We start from the raw sequence: 14,709 nt of genomic DNA, 5'->3' as shown, positions 1-14,709 counted from the left end.
CCAGACTTGTGGAGAGAATTGAACATTCAGGAAAGGTAGCTCTAAGGTGGCTCCAGGCATATGAAGACAGCGTGAAAGAGAACAGGTATGCTTCCCGTTGCATCCAAAGGCTTGGATGCAGACAAGGGTTGCATCCAAATACATGTCAGGAGTTGAACAAGACAGAGGACCATGGGAAGACTGGTTGGGTGGCTGAGTTAAATGGAGTTAAGTCCAGTTGGCAGCTGGTCATGAGCGGTGTTCCCCAGGGCTCTGTTTTGGGGCCAGCCTTGTTTAATATCTTTATCAATGATCTGGATGAGGGGATTGAGGGCACCCTCAGTAAGTTTGCAGATGACACCAAACTGGGTGGGAGTGTCGATCTGCTGGAGGGTAGGATGGCCCTGCAGAGGGACCTGGACAGGCTGGATCGATGGGCCGAGGCCAACTGTCGGGTCCTGCACTTGGGTCACAACAACCCCATGCAACGCTACAGGCTTGGGGAAGAGTGGCTGGAAAGCTGCCTGGCCAAAAAGGACGTGGGGGTGTTGGTAGACAGCCGGCTGAACATGAGCCAGCAGTGTGCCCAGGTGGCCAAGAAGGCCAACAGCATCCTGGCTTGTATCAGGAATAGTGTGGCCAGCAGGAGCAGGGAGGTGATTGTCCCCCTGTACTCGGCGCTGGTGAGGCCGCACCTGGAATACTGTGTCCAGTGTTGGGCCCCTCAATACAAGAAAGACATTGAGGTGCTGGAGCGTGTCCAGAGAAGGGCAACAAGGCTGGTGAAGGCTCTGGAGCACAGGCCTTATGAGGAGCGGCTGAGGGAACTGGGGTTGTTTAGTCTGGAGAAGAGGAGGCTGAGGGGAGACCTTATCGCTCTCTACAACTACCTGAAAGGAGGTTGTAGTGAGGTGGGTGTTGGTCTCTTCTCCCAAGTAGTTAGTGATAGGACGAGAGGAAATGGGCTCAAGCTGTGCCAGGGGATGTTTAGGTTGGAAATTAGGAAAAATTTCTTTACGGAAAGGGTGGTCAAGCATTGGAAGAGGCTGCCCAGAGAGGTGGTGGAGTCCCCATCCCTGGAAGTGTTCAAACAACGGGTAGATGTGGCACTTCGGGACATGGTTTAGTCTAGTCTACCCTTGATTGGTTTAGAGTGGATTTGGTAGTGTAGGTTAATGTTTGGACTGGATGATCTTAAAGGTCTTTTCAAACCTAAATGATTCTATGATTCTATAAGACAAGGTCAGAGGAATGAGAAATTAAACGTAAGGGGTTCTGAAAGGACAACAGAGACTCTGCAACTCTTTTTGACAATTAATAACTTTCAGAACATCGAAATGCAATTCCAGCTCTCTGCAAGGGATTTTTGGAACAGCATTTGGATGGATGGATGGATGGATGGATGGATGGATGGATGGATAGGTAGCCTGCCTGGAAATTTGGGCTGTATTTATAAAGAGTTGCCACTTATGTATTCTGTGCCAAAGGGAGCCTAGATTTTGGTTATCATCCAGCCCCTGAGAAATTTTGCACTTTGTGAGTATAGTGTTGTGTCAAAGGGAAAGAAAATAGTAATTCAACAGAACTCTGCCACCTCTCAGACCTATTTTGAATGCCTTTAGTGGCCACTGTCATGGACAAAACCGTATATGTTAAGAAATGCCATTCCAAGCAAACCATGTTTTAGACTTCAGGGTGGGAAGAAACTCAAGACATCTTCAAATGTATCATTGTCTAATTACTTAAGTGGATCTGCAAGTGATGACATAATATCGCATAACAGAGTAAAATCAAAGTTCTTCAGCTCTGTACTTCCAAGAACAGATGAACTACAGTTTGAAATCTGGTGCTTATTTAAAAAAACACGTATAAAAAAAGGCAGCATGGAGCAGATGATTTTTAAGAGCAGTTTCAGGGAGTTTTAACACACGTTAGAAACCCCAAACTTTTTTTTACAATAACCCTCATAAAATATTGGTAGTGGTGAGAGGCTCCTGCTCCAGTTGAAACTTGGAAATCTCAAGTCACTCACATACTGAGAGCTGTCAATCAGAAGAGAATTCGATGACCTTCTTTATGCTGTACGGTTAGCAAGGCAATGTTCTAGGACTATTACAAGTCCTCTTTGACTCTTCAGTGCACTAAATCACTGTCTGTCATGACCTGACCGATAGCGGCATTAAAAGACACGACAGGAAAGACTGAAAATACTCCACCTGGAACACAAAAAGGTGAAATGTATTTCAGTCTCACTCAAGCGATGGCTTAGATACTCTCATCAACTTTGCAATTCCGTTAAGATTATTCTGATGACAGAAGACTGTAATTAATCTCGAAAAAGATTTGATTTTAGAGGACCTGTTCAAGCAGTTTGCTTTAAGTTCATTACTGTGCGTGAACATGTTAAAACGTGAGCCAGCAGTGTGCCCTTGCGGCAAAAAAGGCTAATGGTATCCTGGGCTGCATTAGGAGGAGTGCTGCCAGCAGGTCGGGGGAGGTGATCCTTCCCCTCAGCACTGGTGAGGCCACACGTGGAGTGCTGTGTCCAGTTCTGGGCTCTTCAGTCCAAGAGAGACATGGACATACCGGAGAGAGTTCAACAAAGGGTCATGAAGATGATTAAGGGTCTGGAGCATCTCACATATGAGGAAAGGCTGAGAGAGCTGGGACTTTTCAGTGTGGAGACGAGAAAGCTCAGTGGGAGTCTTATCAATGTATATAAATACCTGAAGGGAGGGTGCAAAGAAGACAGAGCCAGGCTCTTTTTGGTGCTGCCCAGTGACAGGACAAGAGGCAATGGGCACAAACTGAAACACAGGAGGTTCCCTCTGAACATCAGGAAACATGCTCTCACTGTGAGGGTGACTGAGCCCTTGCCCAGAGAGGCTGTGGAGTCTCCACCCTCGGAGATATTCAGAAGTCACCTGGACACGGTCCTGGGCAAACAGCTCTAGGTGGCCCTGCTTGAGCAGGAGGGCTGGACCAGACAACCTCCACAGCTCCCTTCCAACCTCAACCATTCTGTGATTCTGCGAACTGTTACGCATTATTACCAAGTTGAGCTTAGAAACGATCACTAGTCATCTGTATCTTGGTACCATTCAGGCTGCCCCAGAAAATCAAGACTATCTTAAGGAAAACACAGTAAGAAGCATGTACAATGGTAACAGACCTCCGTGCTAACCTAAGTCTCCTACAAGAAATAGGAGATAGAATGCACTATTATTTCTGTTGTAGACTTCCTTCACCACAACATTATGCATACATATTCATCTATATATATACATGTACACACACTAAAATTTTCTGTATAATTTTATATCTATAATTTTACAGTATAAATAATATAAATATAAATATTTATATTATATATATATATAAATATAAAAATTAAATATAAATATAAATTTATATTTATCCATCTACCTATCTATATCTATAGAAACAAAAATACGGGAGATTTTCCTAAGGTGACGCAGGCCATGTATTCTGGTGCAAGGCAGAGAACTGAAAACAGGCTTTCTAGAGTCTTCATCACACAATATCCTTTAATTAACACTATTAGAATTCCAAGCTAGTTTGCACTTTGAATTTAAACACCTCCCATCCCCCAGCATTCACATCTAGAACTAGGTACACTCACAGAATTGCAGGTCAAGCTGAAATCCCTTTGAAAATTCAACCTTTTGTGAAGAAAAAGTTGATGGTTATTGACAAAATGTTGTAGTCTACCTTGTTACTATTCATGATTAAGGAAAGTAAATATTGTCTGAGGTCTAATGAGAATTCCAATGCAATAAAGTCAAGTGTGAAAGGTACAATCAATAAGTGATGATGCAACCGTATTCGTTCGTAGTTTTGTTATTGTTTAGGTCATGGTATTTGGTGATGCTTGAAAATGAAGTGTTAAGAAATTAGTGTTACAAGGATTAACATTCAGATTTTATTTCTGATACTGTTCTGTTTCTACAGGCATTACATTCTGAACACTAATTAGCATCTGATTTCTTTTCCCGCTAGTTAAGGACTGCAAACCAAAGAATTATAGAACAAAAATACTATGGAAACAAACATCAATATTATCCATGAACATCCACAAATTAAACCCCATGATGTCCATGGCTAATTTTACACTGCAGGAGAAAGTACTGCAATGAAGAACTGTATTGTCCTCATTTTTTGTGTTAGTGACTGTGCTTCAAAGTATATCAAGTTTATGAAGAAAGTGTCTTTTCAAATGTATAACAGATCTCAGAGTCCAAGCTGGAAGGTTTATGTCCTACATATGGCAGAGCTATCCACCAAGAGTTCAGTTTTGGATGTACTACAAGTCTGGATATAAAGCAGCATCCTGCCCTATGACAAAGTCAAGGACTAAATCTCAGTTACTCAGTTATTTCTGCAAGGAAACCAATCTCTTCTAGCCCTTCATCATACTGATTAATTTCTCTCCGTTTGGGCTCAACTGGATTGGCAGGCACACAGACATTGGTCTCTGTCACTGAGCCATGGCATGGGATACTGGTACCTTGTGTCAGAAACTGAAGGGATGATTTCCGTCCCTCTCTCTTCCTTGCAGGCACACTGTGCAACCAACAACTTGTGCTGGCACATCATGTAGCCTGAAGATACTGAAATTATGTTTGAATATTACTTGCAACTCTGCATTTTCTGAAGAAGCCACATAAAAATTTGGCTATGCAAACTTCAGTGGATCTTCACTGAATATGTTCACAATGAACATCTTCATGGTTCTGAATATTCTGCTTTATTAATTCCCCTGGCACTTAATCTTTAACTTACAGACTGAGAACACGGATAGAAAACAAGGGCTGATTCTGTTCTAAAATATTAGGTTACACGTCTGTGTTGAGGTGACATGGCTTTTGAAGTCAGCTAGGAGTATTTGGCATAAATCCTATCCAAAGGGCAATTAAAGGCCAAACCAGACACCTCTCAAAACTGCTGTTGATTGTGTATGGTGAAAGATTCCATGCATTTCATAAGGCAGCGCTCCAGTTCCTCACACATTGCTAAAAGCAATAATTACTTTGAAACATTATTTATGCCTCTCATAATGTGACTGCTTTATAAATTCACTAAGTAAATGGATCATGTAGCTAAACTTAACATTCGTATTTAACATATTACAGAAGCAATAAAAAATCCCTTCACAGAATATAACCCACCCAGACCAAGAAGATTCTCTAATCCATGCAAAAATTATTTTCTTACAAGTAGTTTCAATGGAAGTAGGTGGAAATTAGCTGTGACACTGTAAAGAGAATGACATATCTGTTTTATATCATGATTCTTGTTATCAAAATGTATTTTTTGCAGAGCCACAGAAATGACTCAACTCTTTCAGGCATGTAAGCGAGATCTCTTGACCTATTGCAAATGAGACGGCACACCAGCAGTGCCTTTAACTTCTGGCAAATTATTTGTTTACTTTTGTTTAGAAATAGCTATGTAAGAAGCCTAGTTCTGCATGAATACAGTGTAATGTGGCCCCAACATGTACACAGCCAAATGAAAGATAATTATGGAAATAAAACATGACGTTTCAAATCAGCTCCCTAATAAAGTCTAAAAATATAAGAAACCCTATCATATTAACCATCAAGAACTGCTCTTTCACTTAAGGGATAGTTGGGTAATTATTCAAACCTGTACAAGACTGGATTGTCAAGTGAAATAATAATACAGAGTATCTCAGGATAATGAGATAGATCTTAAGGCCATTAGCAGTGGCTCTTATTATAATACTGGCCAACGTTCCCCAGGAAAGAGAGAGAATATTTAAATGAAACTTGTAGAGAACTAGTTTGAACTTGTATATTTGAACAGCTCAGTACTCTCTCATAGTTTCCACTCCTTCCCAGAGAGAAAGGTGCCTATCATGTAAGACTGTGAAATCAGCCAGGCTTTAGAGACTGAAATCCCTGAGGGAACAAATTAAAACAAAAAGTAATTTGAAAATTGAGCCACATTGAAATCCATACAGTTTATATTAAGAATCTTATCTTAGCGAGGTTTCAAGGCCTGGTTAGACACCCAGTTGTCTTCTCTTCCCTGATTCTTTCTCTTGTTCAAAACAACCAAATCCAACATATATCTTCTCTGGCTTTATGTTTGACAAGAAGAATTATAGCTTTAGAAGCAGGGGCTTTTAAGACTGGAAGTGGAAGAAGAGATGACTTTTCCTCTATAAAATAGGTCCTGTTTATGAGACATTTGTATATGCATGCTTCGTTATCTTATGCTTGTTTGTTTGTAATCACTACAGGAACAGGAATAACTCAATAGCTGATGGTCATAGAGAAGCTAGCTAATCCCTGGCAAAACAGCTGTCTAGCTTGCAGTTTATAAGGTACAGCATGGCTAATGTGTCAGCAGTTGTCATGGATTAGAAACACTGCTTGTTTTGATATTCTCCTTACGAGCCACTCCTAGGTACAAAGGTTTCCAAATGCCAGACCGGAGCTAGGTCCGGCATGCCTGGCATTCTCTAGAGAGGAACTCTCCTCCTCACCTTAATGAACACCTCCTCGGCTGACTGCGCTCGGACAATTACACCAGACTAGGGTTTACAGCAGTTGAAGCAAGAATGCTGATTAAGATTTTGCAAATCAAATATTAAAAGACCGATTAAATATTTTACGATCTTTTTACTTAGGGTCTGATTTGAAGTTTACTTCCTCTGCTAGCCAGAGATATGCTGAAGGTGAATTGATGGAGGAAGAGTAAGTAACAGCTGATGCTACTGGCCCCAAGTATGCAAGGCATTTAAGAGTATTCCTAACCTCAAGTGTGCAGTCACTGACGTGCTCATTTGTCTCACTAGGTTAGTGTCACCAGGGCTCAGATATGTGATCAAATTACTGCAGTGAAAGTGGTTTAAGCTTATGTGTTTTTCCTTGTATTGTATATTTGCACGTCTCCAATGACACCAAGTAATCCTTTAAATTGTGTTAATTTGATCATGTATCCGAGTATCCAGTCCAGTAAATTGGGACAGGTGGCTAAGAAAAGTGGAGATGATGCCTTTTAGAAGACAGATAGCTTCCACGGAGAAGAGAGACATCCAGCAGAACCACTACAGCTCAGTCTACCACGATGAGAGTATAAATCTCTCCCCTTTCTCCTTCTACAAAATCAAGGGTTTGCAACTTATAAACCTAACCTGACAAACTGCTTTTGTGAATTTTGATTATTTTTTTAAAGGGAAAGAATTAACAAAAATCTTGTAAAGCAACTGTTGGTGAATTTTTTGCTACTGGGCCAGTATCACTTAAAGCCCATCTAGATCTTAAAGAAATATTCAGAAGCTCACCATCCAGCAAGCGTTCTCATCATTATTTGGGGCTTGGAGTTGAAAATTTAAAAGCAGTCCAAATATTTAGCTTTAGAAAAGTACCGCTGAGCTTGTGCCTTAACTCCTTTTCAAGAGATGTTTGGTAAGGATTTGCACATACCAAAGTATAATTTATGTAATGAGTAGGGAGAGTTATTGAACTAATCATTTTTAATAGAGATTCCTTGTCTTTAATACAGAGCTACACAATAGAACTTAATAGCTTGTGGCAAGTAAATAATTTACACATGGATTGTGTCTGAATACAAATGTATACATAAAATATCACAGACTTAATGAAGCCTTTGGGGTGTTTTTTTTAAAATCAATTTAATTGATTTTGCTGATAGGTCCACATTTATATTTTTGCAAGCTACATTTCGCTTTACCTGCACATGTGGCACAGTCATGATATTTCAGGGAGGCAGGGAAAACTCTGCAAATGAAATTAGGAACTAAGTACGCAAAGCGTAGATATTTTTGAAGTGCGTAGGATAAGACACTTGGAAATAACACTGCAACATGACCCAACGGTGTGGCTCATTTAGAAACTACTTAGCAGAAAAGATCAACCTCTCAGGAACGCTCACGCCTATTCAGGGTGTTTTGCAGCATTTGAGCCCAGTGAAGCTGGTAATGAAGAGTTTTCCGCTTAACCCTGAACGTCTTGGGTTGTTCAGCTTCAGTCAGCTGGGTTACTTGCATTTGGCCTGGGCTCCTACTAGAGGAGAAGCGGAGAATGGTTGAAGAAGGTTAGCGCTGTGCCCAAGGCACAGCTGAGGCCAGAAGGAACGCGGTCGGATGGAAACATGGCTGCGTGCTGCAAAGGGAGAGGCGCGCCATGATGGCTGCTTCACCATCAGGAGCACCAGCTTATCTGACGGGCCCGAAAGCCGGTTTTCACTACAAAATGCGCCCACAGCTCGTCCTCGCTCTTTCTAACGCACTGCTTTTTGTCGTCATTAGCCTATAGAAGCGATGCACTGAAGGAAAGCGTGGAGACAGACGCCGGAGCTGGGCCAGCAGGCCCGAAGGGAGCGGCGCGGAGGCCCGGGGGTCCACCGCCACCCTCGGCCCCGCCGCCCGTCCCCGCCTGCGCGCCCCGCGGGGCCGAGCCGGCCCGCCTTACCTTTGGGGTGCCAGGGGTCCGTGAACTCGTACTTCCCCACGCCGATCGTCCGCAGCATCTGCACCCCGTTGGTGTTGTCCGGGCCCCCCGCTGCGCTGGGGGGCAGCGGGGCGGCCGCCTGCCCGTTGGTGGCGGGCGCGCTGCTGGGCAGGGCGGCCGAGGGCAGGGCGGGCGGCGGCGGCGGCAGCATGGGGCAGGCCAGGTGCCCGTTGCCCACCGCCCCGGGGCCCGGGTGCGCCGCCGGGCCCACGCCGCTCATGGAGGACATGCTGAGGGGCTGGCTGTTGGTGTACAAGGGCTGGCTCTGGAGGTTGACCACCATGTTGCTGAGGGGCTGGGAGGGCTGCGGCTGGAGCTGGTAGTGGGCCGGCATCAGCGGGAGCTGGGGGGTGACGTGCGGAGGGAGGGAGGGTGTGACGCCGATGACGGGGGCCTGGACGCTGGCGGCCGGGCTGAAGGTGGGCGGCTGTGTCATCCCGTAGGAGTGCGTGATCAGGGCGGGCTGGCTGCCTGCCGCCACCGTGGTGACCCAGGGCGCTGCACCTGCGGCACGAAGGAAGGCCGGCAATGGCGGCGGGCTCGGCACGGGGGAGCCCAGGACAAAAGCAAACCCCCCCAGCCTTCCCCTCCTGCACCCGCGCCCGCCACCAAATTGCAGCGCCGCACCCTTCTCCTTCACGGTCCCCAGAGCGGTTCAGGGCCTGGAAGCGTTCCCAGCCAGTAAGTGCATAAAATTGCCACGGCGATGTGAGTGCAATTGTTAAAATACTCATCAGGTGACATGCGGCGTGTTTGCGGTTTTATGTATTTTGCACTTTATGCAGCTTAAGCGCACGCTTCCAAGAAAATTAACCTCTTTCCCCACCGTGCTTTCATGGCTCCCTGACAAACACTCTGTGTGTATAATAATGGTGCTCCAGCCACTACAAAGAGATTGTAATTAGGCGTCTGGCATAGTAGCACAATGTATGATATGTGTCTGGAAGCTGGAAATCATTTCAGGTAGTTCTGGACATAAAAGACATCTTAAAGTATTACAGAGTGCCTTTTCCTGTAGTGAAGGCAGAGAAGGAGAAAAAAAAACACCACTCTAATGAACTTGCAGGCATCTTAATACATTTATATTAGCCCCAGCACAGAAGAAACTTGAGGGGTCTTTACAATGAGCGAAAAACCCTGCTAAAGAATAAAGAAAGGGCTCACAATGAAGTCTAATTTACAGAAGTAAATGGAGATAGTGCATTGAATTTGCTTTGAACGATTTTCCCTTGTAGAATTACAAATAAGATTAGAAACATACCTGGGTTTTCATTCTCCCTCATCTGTTTAGATGGAGGCTCATCAGTGTCCCAGGGCGTGGACTGATTGATGGGTGTCTGTCCCCACCTGACGCTTGTTGCAAGTCCTTGAGGCTGATTTTCAGTCTTGGAAATGCAAGGTGTCTACCAGAGAGAGAAAAATACAGAATAAAAATGTTTAGGCTATTGGGAATAATTACTGTTCCTCATAGCTAGTAGCTTGCTTCTTTCTTTGTTTGTTACACTCCAAGAGGATATCCTAAAATCTTTAAATATCAGTCTCCTCCAGGCTTGCATGACATGTCCGTATGGAAAATAAAATATACTTGAAAAAATATTTAATGAAATTTAATAGATCCACCTTTAAAAAAAAAATCCACAACAAACTAGCATTTTCAGAAATAAGTTGTTTCTTTTGCCTTGAAAATAACACACCCCCCCCGGTAATATCCCTTCAGTCAGAGCTTACATAAATTGGGACAATCTTCTGTTTGCTCAATCTCTTCCAAAAATGGTGAGTTTTGTTTAGCAGAAGGCAGAACAAGAGAGACTTATTTACAACCGTAGGACAAATTATTGTAGAACAGTAAAGAGAAGTCTTAGTATTTATTGTCTGTCAACCCTTAAAATTGAATGTCAATAAAAAGAAGCAGCGTAACAGTCATTGGCTGCTAAAGTGGGTATGCTGGCAGTTCTTCAGAGATGTTAAAATAACTGTAAAGTAGGGGAAGTATCGGGGCTGAATAATCATCAAAGGGGATATGATCTGAAAGAGATTTCTTGATAAAGACACTATCACATGGATTTAAATGCAAGGCCAGCCCTCCCTCCCCCTGCAGTTTTAGGGGTTCTTCCCAAACAACCATGCCTTTGCTGAGAAAAGGCCTGTAGAAAACGAGGGTGCTCTGACAGGTCTCGTTTATTTAACTCTGCAGTGTATTTCATTGCTGGAAGATTAAAAGTTTTTTTGTTTTGTTTTTACTGGTGTCAGAACCTCTAAACCAAGAAAACGGAACCAGCTGCCTATTGCTGAATGAGTATTGAGGACTGAAGCCATAAAGAACAGGAGACCAGTCTGAGCAATTGCTTGTTTGCCTTACATCTGGGAAGTAATTTAGCTCTGAGACGGGGCTACAGCGGCCCCATAAATGCCCTGGGTCACGTAGTACCAATGAAATCTCTGTCAACACCAGCAGCATATTTTCCCATCACCAGTACCTCAATCACCCCATGAAAAGAAGTCATTAGCAAACCCATTTATGCCCTCTGCAAATACATGCACACCCTTCTCAAGCCTGTCAGTCATTCCTCAGCTCTTTAAATCCACTGGAGGTGCCTGCATTCAGTGGCTTCCTCCTGCCCTCCCTTCCGCCCCATTGACAGATCCGCTAGCCCTTCGCCCCTGCTCCAAGGCTCTCTCCTTCACCCAAATGCCTCCGACATCTATCACCCACTCCCTTTTCCACCTGAGCTTTATCCTCCTTGGGCTCTGGGAGTCAGGATTCCTGGCCGCGGATCTTGATGGAGGAGAGGGTTTTTGCTGTGCTGTTCTCTTTGCTCCCAGAAGCCACAATGGAAATATTTTCCCCACTAGAAATGCTATACTTTGTTAAATGGAGATGGTCACAGGGAAATGTGATTCTTAACGTCTTTTCGTATGGAATCTGGAAGTGAGAATTTTCAGTGTGTGTCCAAATTAGTTTTTCTTTTTTTCAAGATGCTGCAGTGATTTTTTTTTTTTGTTTTTAAATTTAACTTCTCAATTTTTTTTTTTTTTTCTATTCTACTGGCAACAAGGACAATGATATCCAGGTTTTAGATTCATATTTCCTTCTGCCCCCACCATTTTCATTTTCTTAACTTTTCAAACCTCCTACAACTTTTGCAATTGAAATAAAAACGAGAGTCGGGAAAGACAAAAAGAGAGGACATGCAGACAAGCAAGAGCTTTAAGATTCCTTCTGTTGTATTCATGGCAAAGAAAGGGCAGGAGGCGAAGAAATAAACCTCAGTTTTGAAATGCTTTCTATTTATAAATTGTCCTGAGAAAAGGCTTAATCTGAGTACCTTTAGCTTTTACATTGTACAAGGTCTTTGACACAGGAGAATGGAACACTTAGTGGTTTACCAGCTCATGTTAGCAGTACCCCTTTGGATCTAGCTAAACTGTTTAACAGCAGCCAAAGCACTCTGCAGCAGAAAAAGAAAGAATGAAAAAAAAAAAAGCACCACCAGCATTCTCTGCCTATAAATCAGCTAAGATACTTCCCCCAGCAACACTATTATTTATCCCAAAGCAAAGCTTTAAAAACCAGTAAATGCAATATAGAGAACTGGGCATTTTTATGAATCATCAAAGATGGACAGGAGGATTCAAGACTCAAATCATGTCCTGCACATTCCACACGTGGCATCTGTGTGTTGCATTTCTTTGTTGTATGAACTGGCTCTTATAAGGGGGTTTGAGAGACATACTTCTCATTATTGTGTGGCATTGTCAAGATGTGCAGCATCTTGTGTAACTTTGTTACATTCCCAGGCTGCTTTAAAACAGTGTCGATCTAAAATAAGAAAAAATATTCTTGTACCTTAAATAATACAGAACCACACACATGCTATAATTTTAAAAGAACCCATATGTTCTGTACAGAATGGGTAAGAAAGGGAGTATGTGACACAGCTCTCCTAAATCATACAAAAATCCGGTTGCCCATTTTGCAACTGAAAGCTTGCTTTTCAAAAAAACTGGAGCACCAGATCAGACACATTTGAAACTGGTGGAGTTTGCACCTGAATCTAGATTTAAATTCCATGCTTTGAGCATTAATAAAGCGGAAGGAGGTTTGCAGGTTTGCTGTCAATAAATACTTCTCCTCCACTTCCACAAAATGCTAGTTTTTTCCAAATCTTTTTTTCACTAAATATGCTCACAAACCCTGCTTCTTAGAGGCTCAGTGGATTTAAATGTACAAGTCCAGCACATTGCTTTCAAACTGTACTCCTGAGCTTGTATTTATTTGATCAGAAAGAGCTAGAGAATAGTCAGTATGAAATCAAAACACACATTCATGAAACACAGTTTAGACAATAATGGTGGTGGAAACAGAAAAACAGCTTATTGAACTTTTTATATATATATACACACACACACACATACATACACACTTCTGGTCTCTGATCTAATTTCTGCATTATTTTTCATAATACATGAAGGATTACATTACAAGTGTTACATGTCTCTGATCCGATTGCAGCAATTACTGATTTGCGTATCTGGAAAGCAAAATTACTTCCAACGTTATCAAACAGAGGAACTTTCTGTCCATGAGCTCAGGCACATGACAGCACTGTATTTGATGCTTTTAATGTACAACACAAATGACCAAAAAATGGCCTGTATTATGCTAGTTGTACAGGGGGAAGAGATCTGTTCCATTAGTGATCCGCAGACTTCACAGAAACTAATTGTACTATGTTACACTTTTATCTTTAGCTTTCATGTCAGATGCTTGTTTGAATTAAACACGAAACACATGAAAAAAGGAAATGCATTACAAAATCTACTGGGTATGCATTTTGAAATGCTGCCAAATGTCTATTTACATGAAAAGACAAGAAGGTTTCTAAAAGGTCTGTTGAAGCTTGGCTAGTCAACAGCAGCATTGGCTATTTAATTGCCTGAAATTCATGGCAGACTACAAAGATTACTAAAGCAATCATCAGCATCTTTGTAGGACCCCTAAAATGTTCAATCTGTGCTCTTTGTCACGGATAGAGTACCCCAAATCCAAATCTGAGGATTTTTTTCCTCTTTTATTTGAAATAACCATTAAGAACAAATAAAATTTTCAGTTGAAGCTTGCATTTCACCTCATGACTGCCACTTTGAACTCCAGCAGGGAGCAATCTCCCAGTTTTAAGGAAATTAACTGCAATATAGATGTACAGGCAGAACGGAGCAAGATGGAACAATTTCAGAATTACATGAGACTAACACAGACAAGTTGCCAGGTTGTCGATTTTTTGTAGCTCAAACACTCATAAACCATGGCCCATAGGCAACAGTAATTGGTGTACAGCTGGTCCACTGAACCTTATTAAATTAAAACATTAAAAACCTTCAGATTCATGGGGCTTTGCAGAATATCCACAAGAAAGTTCGTGAGTTCACAGCAATCAGCTGGTGCTAAAGATTGGGAATTAGTGATTCGGTCTATACCGCATCGGTTTACATGGTTACTATTAGGTGTTCAGCAGGCATAGCTACAACTAAGTCTGCCTTTAAGTCCAAATTTTTACAAAGACCTAAACTTTTAGTAAGACCTTTTTTAGATTAATAAAAACATAAAACCTACTGCACTACTACCACCATCACAGAGTATGTTAGTGGAATTAAAAAACCCCAACCCCACATCAACCAATATCCAACAACAAAAATTCCAATACAATTTTCCCCATGCTCAACAACACCAAACACTTCCTGGGAGGTCTTTACAAACACATTTGAGCAATTTCCCCAAAGGCTTGTAAAACTGCTGACATACATCCTGCTATGGCTCAGAGTGCTAAGACCTATTCAAACAGTTTCATGAGCAAAAAAGAACTAATCTGGATAAAGGGATCCTATTTGTGGTTCCCAGCGACCGAAATTATTTTACTACGGCCTTCATTTAAAGTGATGGATGAGAAGTAGCGATTCTCTGTTCCAATTATCCAAAAGAGATTGGGAATGGCAGCTTAATACTAAGATAATGTATCCAATATGCAACCCGCTCTATTTTCTCTCCCCATTGAAAATAAAAAGGCTAAGACACATGCATGCATACAGGCAAACATTCCCTCCCACGGATTCAGGCTTTATGGCCTGTCATGGGTAAAAGCAACTTCAATTTAATGAGGGAATTCCTTTTAAAGCTGTTAGCTATGCCTCGCTCTAAGAAGTAATG

At 42.3% G+C, this 14,709-nt stretch overlaps 1 protein-coding gene across 1 annotated transcript in view; it reads right to left on the bottom strand.

Annotated features, from left to right (window-relative positions):
• KLHL29 (kelch like family member 29) overlaps positions 1–14,709 on the bottom strand; it is a 253,352-nt gene that overhangs the window by 135,274 nt on the left and 103,369 nt on the right. Inside the window, exons 2-3 of the mRNA XM_075708170.1 lie at positions 9,766–9,907; positions 8,466–9,008 (exon numbers count right to left, since the gene is read on the bottom strand). Coding sequence (XP_075564285.1) covers positions 8,466–9,008; positions 9,766–9,907 — 685 coding nt within the window. The remainder of the gene's footprint in view (positions 1–8,465; positions 9,009–9,765; positions 9,908–14,709) is intronic.

This window comes from Pelecanus crispus, chromosome 3, assembly GCF_030463565.1.
Source record: "Pelecanus crispus isolate bPelCri1 chromosome 3, bPelCri1.pri, whole genome shotgun sequence".
In the NCBI taxonomy this organism is placed as follows: domain Eukaryota; kingdom Metazoa; phylum Chordata; class Aves; order Pelecaniformes; family Pelecanidae; genus Pelecanus; species Pelecanus crispus.
This window is presented reverse-complemented; position numbering and strand designations above follow the sequence as displayed.